This window comes from Juglans microcarpa x Juglans regia, chromosome 1D (genome assembly GCF_004785595.1).
Source record: "Juglans microcarpa x Juglans regia isolate MS1-56 chromosome 1D, Jm3101_v1.0, whole genome shotgun sequence".
NCBI classification, from domain to species: Eukaryota; Viridiplantae; Streptophyta; class Magnoliopsida; order Fagales; family Juglandaceae; genus Juglans; species Juglans microcarpa x Juglans regia.
Window position 1 is genome coordinate 18733193 of NC_054594.1, and position 14573 is coordinate 18747765.

General features: G+C 37.4%; 2 protein-coding genes across 2 annotated transcripts; one reads left to right on the forward strand and one right to left on the reverse strand.

The window, feature by feature from the left end:
• The first annotated feature begins 961 nt into the window (after nucleotides 1-961).
• Nucleotides 962-4278, forward strand: LOC121237383 (flowering time control protein FCA-like). Its single transcript, XM_041134134.1, has 9 exons — nucleotides 962-985; nucleotides 1791-1862; nucleotides 1951-2220; nucleotides 2303-2530; nucleotides 2965-3084; nucleotides 3493-3684; nucleotides 3755-3793; nucleotides 4086-4151; nucleotides 4237-4278. The coding sequence occupies exons 1-9, from the start codon at nucleotides 962-964 to the stop codon at nucleotides 4276-4278; spliced, it is 1053 nt and encodes a 350-aa protein (XP_040990068.1).
• A 541-nt stretch (nucleotides 4279-4819) lies between these two features.
• Nucleotides 4820-6468, reverse strand: LOC121238392 (peroxidase 40-like). Its single transcript, XM_041135243.1, has 4 exons — nucleotides 6026-6468; nucleotides 5727-5918; nucleotides 5454-5619; nucleotides 4820-5362 (listed from the first exon to the last, which is right to left on the reverse strand). Exons 1-4 carry the CDS (start codon nucleotides 6263-6265, stop codon nucleotides 4959-4961), a joined length of 1002 nt encoding a protein of 333 aa, XP_040991177.1. The 5' UTR covers nucleotides 6266-6468; the 3' UTR covers nucleotides 4820-4958.
• Between the last annotated feature and the right edge of the window lie 8105 nt (nucleotides 6469-14573).

Genomic DNA, 14573 nt, shown 5'->3' on the forward strand with positions numbered 1-14573 from the left:
CATGGGTAAGGGTACCTCAATGGCGGACATACGTGTACAGATGGCTCCATTTAATGGGAAGTGGAATTTATTAGTGCAGCACATGATTAGGAGTTGGATTTCTTTCCTCGTTGTATGCCACTTTGTACTTGATTAGCCTAAGATGGGGGCGAGAAGACTGGAGCATCGGATCCCCTCCGAGAAAGACATATTTGAGGTGAAATTGCTTCACCTCATGCTGATTACTCATGAAAGTTCTAATATTTGGACAATTTGAGAAGGTGACTAGTGTTATGCTAGGTTTGGTTCGCGGAATAAGCCCCTAGTATGGAATAGCAATTCCATAGTTTGATTTGGGTTTTTCTTTTTACAAGGAATAACTATTGCTATAAAAAAATGTTCTAACAAATTAGACGAATAGCTATTCTGGGGGGTAAGAGACGTATTTTTTTTTTAAATCGAACTTTAAAACTTGTAAAAAACAGATTTAATTTTGGGAGGTGGCTGGCCACCCCAACCACCCATGATGGCCTTTGGGGGTGGTTTTTCCACCCCGTGGGCTTGGGTGTGGTTGGACTACCCCCAAAATGGATTCCGGGGGTGGTTTGACCACCCTTGCCTTTTCTCGAGGGCCACCATGTAGGGATTTTATTTTTGCTTTTGTTTTTTATTTTAAGGTTAAAAAAAATTGTTGCTTTGGGAAAAACAAAATTTTGGGGCTTGGATTTTTTAGGAATTTTTGTCCTATTCCAAGAGGCCTTATATATAATCACCAAACAAAAGAATATGAATGCCCATTTTCATTTCTTTAGAAAAGTGAAATTCCATTCCGCAAACCGAACATGGATTGGTGATAAATTGGTGTTTCATGTGTAGATGGAGAATTGTGTATCACTCATTCTCTCACTGTGATGTTGCCAACGCTTTATCGCAAGCTATATATAGTCTTCTAAAACTAGACTGATAAATGCCCCAATGGGTGATGGGCTTTTCTTCTGTTGGAAAGGTCAGTTTGATAAATGTTAATGTGAAACTTTTTGGGGAATGATCTCGATCTGCCTAATGTGGTTCATATGGAGGGAAAAGAATAGTAGATGCTTTGCTTTGAGGATTTTGAGAAAACTGTGGAGGAGCTGAATTTTTTTTCCGAACCTTTTATCATTGGATGTCCGTATATTCATGTTCTTCAACCATTAGTTTTTGTTACTTTTGAATCCTTTTTCTCTTGCTAACTAGGTGCATCAATGTATGCACCCTTTGTACTTAGATTGCAGCTTAGTGCTCATTATAGAATTTCTTACTTACCAAAAAAATATATGCTCAAAAGCCCTTTGTTGAGCTATGGTTAGTATGTCTCTCAGAACTTTTGTCCTTGTTAAAGTACGATATCATTTTTTGCCTCATTACATTAAGGCATAAGCTATATGTCCAGTATTGGAATCAGAGCTAAAGTTGTGTGCTTGGCCAGTCTTTTACTGCATTTGAGTTTTCTTGCGGTTTTCCCCCTACTAGCTTTACATAAGCTCAATGCTTAAACTTGAGAAACCGATGTTTCGTAATTTACCTCTGATGCAAGTGTTACCTTAAGACTGGTGTGAGTGGTATTTAGCTTTCTATGTCTGTTCTGCAGTTAATCTGAAGCTTCTGTCTTTTTATGCCCAACATAGATTCTTTACATGGATAATTTATTGATGGTGTTTTTCACGTTGTGTTTGCACTGTAGTTTCTTTGTATGCTCCTCTTACAGTTTATTCATCATGTGCAATTCTTTCTGTATTATTTATTATGGTGTAACATTGGAAAAACTTCAGGCTGGTTCTCTGAGTAGCATTGGTGGCCCTGCTGACGGTTCCCATTTGGGACAGGCAGTTACATCGCAACAGGTATATGGAGAGAATGACATTTGATTTCTTCATGGTGTACCTAGTACTTCCAAAACAAGTTAGTGATTTCATCCCCAGTTCTTTACAGAGTTTTAACCAGTCAATACCGCAACTTCCACCTGTTCGCCAGCAAATATCATCACTCCAGAAGCCTATTCAGTCACCTCAGCTCTTGCCACCTTCCCTTCTGTCACACCCTAAAATTCCAGCATCCTACTCACAAATGCAGGCACCCCTTGCATCTCTACAGCAGCTTGGTCAGCCTGGCTTCGTCATTCTGCCAGTCGAACACCCTTCAGTCGAGAACTGCCAACAGTTAGTTGGATTGGGCGGACAGCCGTCTGTTTTGCAACCTCAGGTTCAACAGATGGCCACATCTGCTACAGTACTCCCAACCCTTAATTGGATGCTAACTTACAACCTCATTCTGTCTCTACCAGTGCAAATCGACAGCAGCCTCCTGCTGCTGTTTTACAGCAACTGCTTCAGCCTCTTCAGCAGCTGCCTTCTCAGTTAGCTCAGATGCTGTCACAACAGAGACAAACCTGCAGGCAAGCTTCCAGTCGTCCCAGCAAGCATTCTCCCAACTGCAACAACAGTTGCAGCTGATGCAACCATCAAATCAAGGTTTAACATCACAGCAGAGTTCTCTGGCTACTAAACAGCAGGTATTCAGGATTTAGAGGGTATGCATTGGATAGCATGGTGGAATAATATCTGTAGTTGCTGACAACTACAACTTAAAATGTCGTGAGGTTTAGTTGGAGCTACCATTTGATAATCTCCCCGAAGTACTGCTTAAATGATAACTTGTTTGCCCTAATAATTCATTAATTGGATGAGAATTAGGGATGTGAAACGTAGCATTTATTCTTATTGCCGCATTTTTGTAACAGGATGTATTCTTAAAATGTGACCCACTTAGTGTATCTGGGTCCTTGACATGTCAGTCAAATTGTAAACATTTGTCCGTGTCTCTGAAGCCAGAATGTATTTCTATATCAATTTTGAGAGTTTATAACTATTTTTGCAATGTTCTGTTGGTTTAATTGTTTCGTCGAGCTCAACAATTATATGCTGAGAATGCCATTTGATGCTGCAGTCTCAATGGGCGGGGATTGTACCACAGATAGCTGCCAGCACCATTGCTACTACTATGCTGGCTGCTGATGTGCCTGCATCCAAATCTGCTGCTCCTTTGATTACCCAGGCTGTGGCTCCAGTAAAATGTAATTGGACAGAGCACACCTCTCCTGATAGATACAAGTACTGTCAGCATACCCATTGATCAAGCCATAAATCACTCCAACGACATCAATACAGAATGTCAACATCCGAAGATCAAGCAACCACCATGAATCAAGCCTGTCATTAGTGCTTCTCTTTCTTGCTGTTGTACAACTGTGTCATATCCGGAATCCCACAATTTATGGGATAATATTTAAAGCTTCATGTGTATATATATTGTACTGGGTTGTATTATCAAATTCAATAAAAACAAGATACTCTGTTTTAAGTACTATCATAATAGTGTAACTGGTGAAAGCCAGGTGAGTTTAAAAAGATTTGCCTTATTGTTGGGATTTGTCTACAAGTTATGGGAGTAATGTCTGTTTAAATGGACCTGTAGTGGGAGAAACCTGAAGAGTTGACAATACTAGAACATCAGCATCAACAAAAACCATTAGCTCAGCAACATCAAGCCCAGTCGCACCCTCAAGTTCCATATGCCCAGCAAGGTCGACAAACACAATCAGTCCAGCTGCAGGCTCAGCTTCAAACAAAGCTCCACAACCACCAGCAGTCTACTTTTTCATCATTGGTCAGTGTCTTTAATCTTGTCGATTCAAAATTATTAGCTGTTCTCTTTCTCACTGTATAACTTGGTCTAGTGCCAGGCTTCTGGAGTTACAGGTCACCAAAATGTTCAGGTAAATTTTATTTTGCGGAAAGATCTTTCTGTCATAATGCCTTATTTAGAACCGGACCTTGCAAAAAGGTTATGTTATACTGAGGAAGATTGTTCTGGTGTATTTCACTATTTGGAGAACAGAGTTTGTACAACTTTTAGTTAAGACTCGAATAATTTGTTTTAGGAAATGGGTCGGCAATGTATATGAAGCGCACTCTTGATTTGATACACTAATTCTACATTCAAGTAGCTTTCTATATTATGTTCAATATAAATCTGTCGTGTACTTTTTGCAATCGTTGTCTTTTTAGGACCCTGGTTATACACAATTACAGGTAGTAGCTGGTTCAGTTAGTGGTTCTACATGCTTCCAACAGGTGTCTGTTGTTGACGTGTTGATGTGCTGAGATTTCTCTCCATGGGCGTTAATCTAATTCCCATTGTCTGCATCTTCTCATGTAGGGCTTTCAGGCTTCTCAGGAGTGGATGTGGGAGAATAACTGAGCAGGTTCTAATTATTTCCTGGTTTTAATTGTCTGCCATTGCTCTGGGAATTAGCTATCTATGATTCTATATATATGCAAAACTTCGAATCCATCTGCCCTCCAGCTTCCATTTTCTTTTCTCAATTGTAATAGCATCTCTAGTAACCAAGTAGATAGAGAAGATGACAGAGGGACTGCGATTTCACTTTTCATTCTTTTCCATCTTTTGGATAGATGCAGAAGCAACCACCTTTTAGTTGAGTACCACATTTCCCATCTAAATGTGATTTAAGATGCCCATGTCTTTATTGAGCGATAAAAGTACTGTTAGATTATCACCGATAAAAAAAGATACTGTAAGATCATCGAGATTTTTTTGGGGAGGGGGGGGGGAGGGGGGGGTGGGAGGGGGAATGATGAGTGAGATGCTCTTTAGGAAGATCTACCAGTTAGTTTAGCAGGAATCAGCTCACTGAATACAGGATCTGTGAACCCAAACCTAGAGTTCATAACGACAATTGATGCGCATCAGGTTCGAGAGCAGTTCTGACCAAGTGATGTATTATAAGGAAACGACACATTACTAATTATATCTTTCATTAATATTTTTCATAAAAAACTATATATATTAAGCATCCTATTGCATATAGCATGGATATGCCATGACTCCTCTCTATGAGGCTTCTTCAATAGGCTAAATTAATTATTAATACTTCGACAGTTCCTGCGAATCTCACCATTTGACCCTGTTAGTTCCCCTAAGCTTCCCATTTTCAACATAGAAAGTTTGAAGTCCTCAAAGAATACAAATGGATCCTCTGCGTAGGTTTCAACTATTTTGCGGGTTTGCTCATTGCCACTAACAAGAACCTGGTCGGATGGAAGCAATCCCTCTCCAGATAGAAGATTAACGTAGTACTGGTTGTCGAATGTTGCCGGGGTCACCAGGTCAAGATGTGCTAATGCAGTACTACTGTCTGATCCTGAGCATAGCTGTTGGAGTAAGGCAGCGAAATCAAGGTTAATATCAGCGCCATTTTGGTTGGTTCCTTGCAGTCGAGTGCTGAATGTTGAGCATCGGGCTTTGCCAATTGTGTGCGCACCTACCAAAAGGTAAATGGTCGTGTTTCTAAATGGTAAACAAGTAATTCTAAATTCTTCAGAAATGCGATCCAGTTCAAAGCAAGCGATTACCGGAGAGGGCAACCATGTCATTGAGCGAAAGGCCAACGTTCTGGAACATGGCCACAAGGGTTGACACAGTGGAGTTTGGGCCTGGGATGTTGTTGTTTGCTGCTTCTTTGCTTGCACTCAAGCTGTCCCTCCTTCCCATTTGGACTTCCCAAGCGGGTCCGCCAGACTGCATGCAAGAAAATTAGAAGTCAAAATTACCACAAGCCCATCATGCAATTTAATACAAAAAGCACATCTCATTCAGCACAGAATCATCAAAGGTTGAGTACATACCAGAACAACAGAGTCTCTGGCAACAGTTGCTAAAATGTCAGCACAAGAAACGGTTTGAGGACATACAGATTCAAGTTCAGACTTAATGGCGTCTATTACTTCAAACCCCCTAAGAGAATTCAAGTTAGGACCTGCAGTTTTTTCTCCAACGAAGTTCTCTGTGTCATCTAGCAAAATCGAAGCATCACACCCCTGCAAAACTCTCAGCATGCATTATGTCCTGATCTAGTGTTACACTACTTCTAAAAAAGGCAAACAAAAAAAAAAAAAATCGTTGAATTGCATAAAATATGACTTGCATTGACAAAACAATCATGGAAATGGAGACGAAGCAGTGAGGCCGCCATTCTTGGGTCGTTGGAGACTGCCTTTCCGACCCAGGAGAAGATAATGGCCTCGGCCTCTGGGCAGATGTCTTGGAATATGCCAAATCCTAAAGACACTCCACCGCATGCTTCGTTCAAGGTGTCGTTTGGCGTGCTTCCAAATGCAATTGCAAGCTTAAGCATCACTACACATAAAACCAAGTACGTTGCCATCTTATGAGCCTATACAGTAAAAACTTTTAATGCCAGATCAGGAAAGTATATTGATAACAGGAGGGGTGAATGTTGGGTACGTGGTGAAAGATGCTTATATAGAGGTTGCTTGGGAGTGTTTGGTAACAATGAGACTACCGGGTCGACAGTGTGTGTGTGTGTGTGTGTGTGAGAGAGAGAGAGAGAGAGAGAGATCGGTTAGCTCCAAGTACAAAAATGGGTTGATCAGCTTAAGAAGACATAGTCAAGCATGAGAAAAGGTCAGTGTATGACGAGCATATGCACGTGGACATGCACCTAATGCCGTGTGTACGCTTCAATCTTCATGCTTTCTGGTTTCGATCTCTTTTCTAAGTACTTGGAATCTCGATCTTACGTACATTGATAAACTAATGTTAATTCCTAGTCTGCGTTGAGAGGTAGAGTGGTTTCTGCTGTTAAGGAAATAAATTTAGACGTCGGACTCCTTTTTATTCTTTTGAGATTAGAAGTGCTACGTACGCGTGGTTTTTTTTTTTTTTTTTTTTTTTTTTTTTTTCTTAATGTAAACCTCTGTATGCATATATGAACTCAACCAATACAATGTTTGTCCTTTTCCAGACTATTTACAATGAAGTGAACTTCTTCTATCCACTCCCTTTCTTCATCTATACACATTAATGCAGGCTTAGCTAATGTATGAGCCACTGTATTTTTATCTCTATAAGCAAATTGTATCCTCCACTCCCTTCTATTTTTTAACACCTTTTTAATATCTTCAATTAGATGATGACCATAATAAGTTATAACTTCATCTTCACTCTTCACTGCCATTATGATAACTTTTGCATCCCCTTCCAATATTACCTTTTGGAAATTAAGGTCCCTGCAGATCTCCATATATAGCTTTCCATAGTGCTTAGCATTCTACTACTTCAGATTGTTGAATGTTGCTTCTTTGATCACATGCTGCTACCAAGGCATCTCCCTCCTCATCTCTAATTATTATCCTCATCCACATCCTTCTCTTGTTAACATCTAGGGAAGCATCCCATTTTACCTTCACAAGGTTCAAATCTGGTTTCTCCAGTGTCAGCTTGTTGGTTTCAGCTACTGGTGACAACACTTCATTCTTCTGAGTTTTATGTGCTTGCGGGAATTTCTCCAGTCCTTTCCTTGCTATCTTCAGCACTCTTTATGGACAGTTAAGCCTTTTTTCAAAAACAAACTTGTTTCTTCTTGACCACATGACTGATAAAGTGTTAAAAATTACATGATTAAGTTGCTAAAATGAATGATTTGTTTAACCAAAAAATGAATTAAGCACTTAATTATATAGTAAAGTTTAATGCTTGACTCAATGTTAAATTCTGATTAATATCTCAAATTTTATTCTAATATTTTTGTTAATGATTGCATGGCATTGTGGGAAAGTTGTTAAAAATATATGGGTATTCTTGGAATTACCCAACTGACACAGCAACTACAAAGAATGCTCTGAAAACTCACGCAAAACACTAGTGACTTGAGGGGCAGACATGCGGATAGTAGCTTCCAGGAGACGCAGCACGCAGGAACCTGGGCTGGATCGAGCGGCTCAAGGCGCACTGCAGAGGCTGGAATGGTGCAGGGCACTCACGCGTAAGAGGAGCAGCTTGAGACGCGAACTGCAGAGGAGGATTGGAGTCAAAACGCAAGGGGCTACAGATGAAACGCGGATCTGTGCTGGGCTGGCTCAAAACGCAGTAAATGGAGAGATGAAATGCTCACACGGGGTTGGCCCGAAACACATGAAAAGGGGCCGCGACTCACGCACGCTCAAAAGGCAGAAATTGGTGCTGGGCAGAAACGGACAGCAGCAGGGATGCACGAAGTGGAACGCGGGAGCTGAGATCAAAACGGGCAGCTAGTAGATGCGAAACTCACAGCAGGGTCAAAACACGCAGCAGAAGGGAGAGATCAAAACGCACGATCTGCAAACGTGAAACGCAGAGAGGGAGAGAGTATAAAAAGAAAAGATTTTTGGCCGAAAGGGTCTGCTGGTTTTTGGGGACTTATTTTCGTTTGGCGTTCTTCTTCTTCTTCATTTTATTTTCCAGTTCTTTTTACTGCCATTTTATTTTATTTTCCGCCTGTTTTTATAGTTCTGAGTTTCGGATTTCAGCACATTTTAGGGATATAGTATATTTTTCATTCAGCAATTTTCCTTTGAAACAGTATTTAGTGATGTTGGATTTTAATCTTCTTGAACATTTTGTTAATCTAAAGATGATAGGCTAGATTTTTAGCTTGGGATTCAATGAGTAACCCATGACTATTTGGGATTGGATTCTCTTCAACAATTAGTGCTTTTGATGATTAACTTGATGGATTATATTTCAATGTGCATCTAGAAAAGATTAGAGTTCTTTGTTCTTGGTTTAGATCAATTGTAGACGTAAGGCACAATTGATACTTGAACAAGTAACATGACTTTGATGTTTTTCTTTCATTTTTCTATGATTGTCATATAATTTGTCAAGTAGTTTTATTAAAATAAAAATTGTGGTTTATTGCTATATTATCCGACCATGATCTCTAGGAATGAGAGAATGGTTGAGAGAAAATGAAAAGAGAAGTAAATCCATCACCAAATTAGTGGGTGAAAATTGCATCCCAAGTGTTTGTTTAATTGCTTCTTACAAGTTTAAGTCAACTTCCGCGCATTTTCTTTAAAGCTCGATTCTTAGCAATTTTAGAAAAAAAAAAAAAATAGATTCACTTTTATTTTCAGCTTTACTATGTTTGATCATCCCGACAATTTCACTCATAATCCATTCCACTCTCTTAGTAAATAGCCCCATTTAGATGTTAATATTGTTAGCGGTTAATTTCTAAAATTTATTTTTCTTTTCTTATTATTATTCTTTTGTTCATTGCTAGCTCATTTAGTTTAATCTTTTCTTATCATTTTAAACTTTCGTGTCACTCCAAACGGTAATATGTTGTCTTGTGAAAATGAAATGTTTGCTAAATTCTCATTGTCCCTGTGAATTCGATCTTGGGATTTACCCTTGTATTACTTTGACAGCTTCTACGCTTGGAAGTCAAAATTAAAAGCTGATCAATGACTCTCCTTAACTGAACTGCACATGACTCCTCTAGCTGCGCCTTGTTCAGCTTTTCCATCAGCTTTTCCCATAGATGTAGAAAATCATTCTCTGCACCATTCCACTTCTGTACATAGCTTTGATCATCTGCCCATATATCATTGGCTGCTGGACATTCCCATAGAGCATGCATTACTGACTATATTTCTCTTTGACAAATTGGGCAGCAAGGGGTCTTCAAAAATCTTCCTGTGAAAAAATTTCTTCTTTGTTGGTAATAGGTCATTTCCAGCATTTCACAAAAAACACTTCACCACTCCTAGTACCTCTAAGTCCCATATGCTCCTCCATCTGCTCTCTATTAGCTCATCCTTTGAAGATTCTCCTTTAATATTTCTTTTTTTTTTTTTTCCGACTGCAAAAAGTAAGCACTCATTACTGTGAATGCTCATTTCTTAGTAGAGCCTCATATAATCTTGCATGTCCTCAGGACTGCCTCTGCTGAGTGGTAGACTAAGGATCTGTTCTGCCTCTTCACTTGCAAATATAGTTCTGACCATCTCCTCATTCCACATTAATTATTCCGTTTGTTTGTTTTATTCAGACCACAAAATGCATCGTACGATGCATATATATCCATAACATGAATAATTGCATTCCAATTAATCCTCTTCATCGATGAGATTTTTCTTTTCTTTTTGTCTTCAATCTTCATTCTGTTGTGAGAATATCTTCAATAATTCTACACTAAAAAGATTCACGTTCAAGATGTTCACAATTTAACAGAAGGTTGTCAGTAACTAGTCTTTGATTTTCCTTATAAATTTTTCTCTCCTTTGGCCATTTTGGGCCACTCATTAGGGTATGGTATAGAATAGAAAATTATGATCATAAGCAGAAAATCTGCTCTAAAACAAGCTTAAAATTGTTCCAAGGGTAAATAAAGGGAGCCATATGATCGTTACCGGCCGAGCTGTGAACCGGTCATGACATGCATAAACTCATGGGATCGACAATTTGATTTGTATGCAGCAATGTCATCATCATGTACTCACTGATCTATCATTTCATCAAGCAACTCCAAGCCATGCATGTATTTGTATTTAAAGCCTGACATGCATGCTGGAGAAGCATCGTCGATAGATATCCCGCCCCCACATGACCTTAATTTGGGGTAAAGGCCCCCATCCACTATGTATAGTGCATGGTACCAAACCATGTGTACCTGTAAGGTGGTATCTATCAATTACTAATCTATATACTATATATATAAATTTGTTTTTATATACGAAGTTTGTATATTATTATAATAATTAAATGATCATGATAAATAGTGTTATCGTCCAATCTCCAGTTATATTAGAGAAACGCTTCCTAGCGGTCGGGCCGTAAATCCCACAAAAGCAGCCTTTTATTAAGCTAACTCCACCTAAGAAAATATATTGTAAGAAAAATGTGCTCCACCACAGAAAATTAAAGTCGTATGGATGCTAGCCCTTTTCCTTCTCATTTGCACCGACTGAGTGCCTCTCTTCTCCGAGATGCCTCCCATATAGCTCATCCCAATTGTGTCATGCATTGGAAAGATTCGACAGAATAGAGGTGCTATGGAAAGAAGCAAGCAAATTCCACTGCCAGATGATCTAGACGTATAAGCCAACCTTCCTTCCCGACCTCTCAACAATGATGCACACATGCATTTACTGGGAAAGACCTAGTGCCATTGTCCAAAGGGACTGCCTTCAATAGAAAGGAAGTCTCCTTTGGTGAGTTGAGTTCCATAAAGTACAAAATGACCAAGAACAAGTTTTGTTGGAGCTTCCCGGCCTCCACCCCTCAACATCAGAACATGGACCAAATAAAACTCCTGATATAAACCCTCACATTGGCTATTCTTGTAATATTTTCAGTAAAGGTAATGGTCTCTATGTACTTCCTTTAATTGTCTGTACTGCCTCAATTTGAACTATATCATCTGTTTTTTACTTGGACATAACCTTCGATGGGTTGAGCGACGAAGGGAAATCAAGAGTTCCTTTGGGTTGAGCTTCGAGGGGGTGTGAGGGGGCTTAGACGCGACGGAAAGGGCTTCGATTGGTTGACGTTCCTTCGGGTGCGACATCCCTTTGATGGGTTGAAATCAGCTTCCAGGGGGTGCGAGGGGTAAGGGGATTCAATCGCAAAGAAGATCTTGCCCTTTTCTGATGTAGTATTAGTTCAGGATAAGTGTGGTGAAAGTCTTAGGTATCACTATGTGTTTGGGAGGCTGTTATTTGGCTAATAGCAGTCGGACCGGTCCTAAGGATTTTCCTTAATATTATTATCGAGTAAAAACTAAACCATTTATATAAATAAGCTAAATTAAGAACTTAATTATTTGAAAAATAATATATTTAGTTAACTTACCAATTCTTATTTAAACCCAGTATTATATATTATTTTAGTTTTCCTAGCGAGTGGTCATGTAACACATTATATAAAATAGAAGTATTATAGTCATGAAGAGATTTAACAAAAATAAACTCATAAACTGACGTTACTTCATTTGATATATTAATAGATTTACTTTCTAATAAAAGTAACTTTTCAATCCGATGTGCCACATTAAATTAACCATGTTAGCTTGTAAGTTTGCTTTTATGAAATATCTAGCTATGACCGAAGCATTTATCTAAAATATAACTCTTGATCCCTCTCTTCACAAAAACATTAAGGCACGCAAAGTTTCTCCATAGCAACGAAAAAGAGTAAAGGGTCGATAGAATATCAAAGTTGCTCACGTAAACTTTTAGAGATCAAAATTCTAAAATTAAAACTCTCTTAAATATTCTATTTCTCGTATAATGCTTTAAAGTATGCTAACTTAATCACAAAGTATGTTTCATATAATAAATTTAATTATGCTTACACATCATATACATAGATAGCTAGGTCTAATATTAATAAATAAATAATATTGTCTCTAACGAGAGCATTACTAGCTAGTGATCAATATATACGCCCTACCTAAATCTGTTCAATTGGAGGCTCTCGATCGAAGTATATATTAATCTCCCTAATAATAATAGTCTCAAGGTTAATTTGATCAGTTTAAATATTCAAGTGCATATATATATATATATATATATATATATATATGTACATATTCATATTCATATTTGTCAGCCAAAGTACTGTTACTGAAATGGACCAATTTATTAAATATTCGGAAATCACGGATCATGGAGAAAGCATCTGTTTCTACGGTCACTATATATATATAAATATATATATATATGATTCTTCTGTATTCCACAAATTGTTAAATGACTTATAGTCACGGAATCATTATTCTTACGAGCGAAAAGCAGACCTGAAATTTGGGTGCTTCACGACAAGAGATCATATGCTTTTAACTTAAATCATAAGATAGGAATTTCTCCCACAATTATATATAATATTTTTACAAAATATTCTCTGAAAATGCAAAATACAGCTAATTATAGGGGTATAAGTATCGTATTATTTACAGATAGAATTATTATATGTATCTGCAAAAAATTCTGAAACGAGAATTACTAACTTTTCCAAGTGCACAAAGTTAGTGTGTGTATATATATATATATATATATATATATATATATATATATATATATATATATATATAAAATATTTCATCCTTCTTCCAAGCCCAATCAGACATGGCGGCCTTGTGGAAATAATGGGAGCTAACTGGGCGCGTTGCAGTACTTTTATGGACCCAAATCTGTTGCTGTTTGAATATAGGTTACACGCACTTTTAAGGTGTGGTTTGGATAGTCATGAGTTGAGATGAAATGAAAGTTAAATAAAATATTATTAGAATATTATTTTTTAATATTATTATTATTTTGAAATTTGAAAAAGTTAAATTGTTTAGTATATTTTGTTTAAGAATTTGAAGTTATTAATGAGATAAGATGAAATGAAATGAAATACTCTCACGGGACATAAGTCTGCTAAAGACTAGATCAACACAACGATAATTTTTTGTTTTTTTACTTTTTTAAAGCATCTAGTTGTCTGGCTGGCACTTGATCAGTACTTTGAAAGGTTGGTGTATTTTGCAATTTGAAACGAAAAGCTAAATTAGTGGCTGCAAAGCTGGGAATACATGCAGGAATTAAAATGCCATCTTCTTTACTGAAAAAACACGAGGGATGCTTTTTTATTTAAATGTACAGAATATTCATCTGCAGATCAGTAGTACTGTAGAATGGAGGAGAAATATATATATATATATATATATATATATATATATATATATATAAAAGCAAGCTTGATTTGTCATGCATTTGTTTTTTCTTTGTTTCTCTTGCAATATAATTGCATGCCAGGCTTTTAATTATCATGATACATGCATTCATGTACTTTTATTGACCTTTTTTCGTCTGAAATAGCTCGATCTATTCATATTAGATGATGAGTAGCTTGTATACGAAGCTGATCTCATATAATTTGCAACCACAGTATCTTTCCTGTATATATATGCTAGCTGGTATTAATTTTATGCTACCATATCATATAATATGCCTTTATGGGATGTCTTCCACATTGAAATTATAAGTTTTTTTCCTTTACAGTTGGAATGCGTGCCACATAATTAATTAATTATCTGCTGATCATCGATCATATTGGTGTAAATTAAAAGATTATTTAATTAATATGGTACATGCAAATTGTCAACAAATACACTGCTTTTCAGTCATATCTGAAAGGGTGCTTTAAATTTACGAAATGTCCAAAGGAATAGCCACCATAAAATTAACAAAAATCCAAGCAATCTTTTCTCGATGTCCTGGCTTTTAGGTAATTCAGACAATTAGCTGTAATTTAAACATGATATAACGTACGTACTGTACCTCGATCGAGACCAAATTATCTAGACGTGAATGCAATATATATCTGCATGAAAGCAATTTATAAGCTAGCTAGCTAGTTCCAGTAGCTAGGAATTCAAAATTTAGACAAACATTTATATAGGGCCGTCTTCTACAATAGACATACTTCTGCATATATATAAATATTATAATCAAAGTTTTTAGATCATGCTACAGCCCAGATCATGAGCTAGTGCAGTTCAATTGGTTTTCCACTAAGTTCTGCTCTCGGTAGCTTAGATAGAAAATTCCCGTTAACTACTCTGGCTACAATTAAGAATTAAGCAAGTAAATGATCCAACATTCTTAGCTATATATATATATATATCAAAGATTGTAATT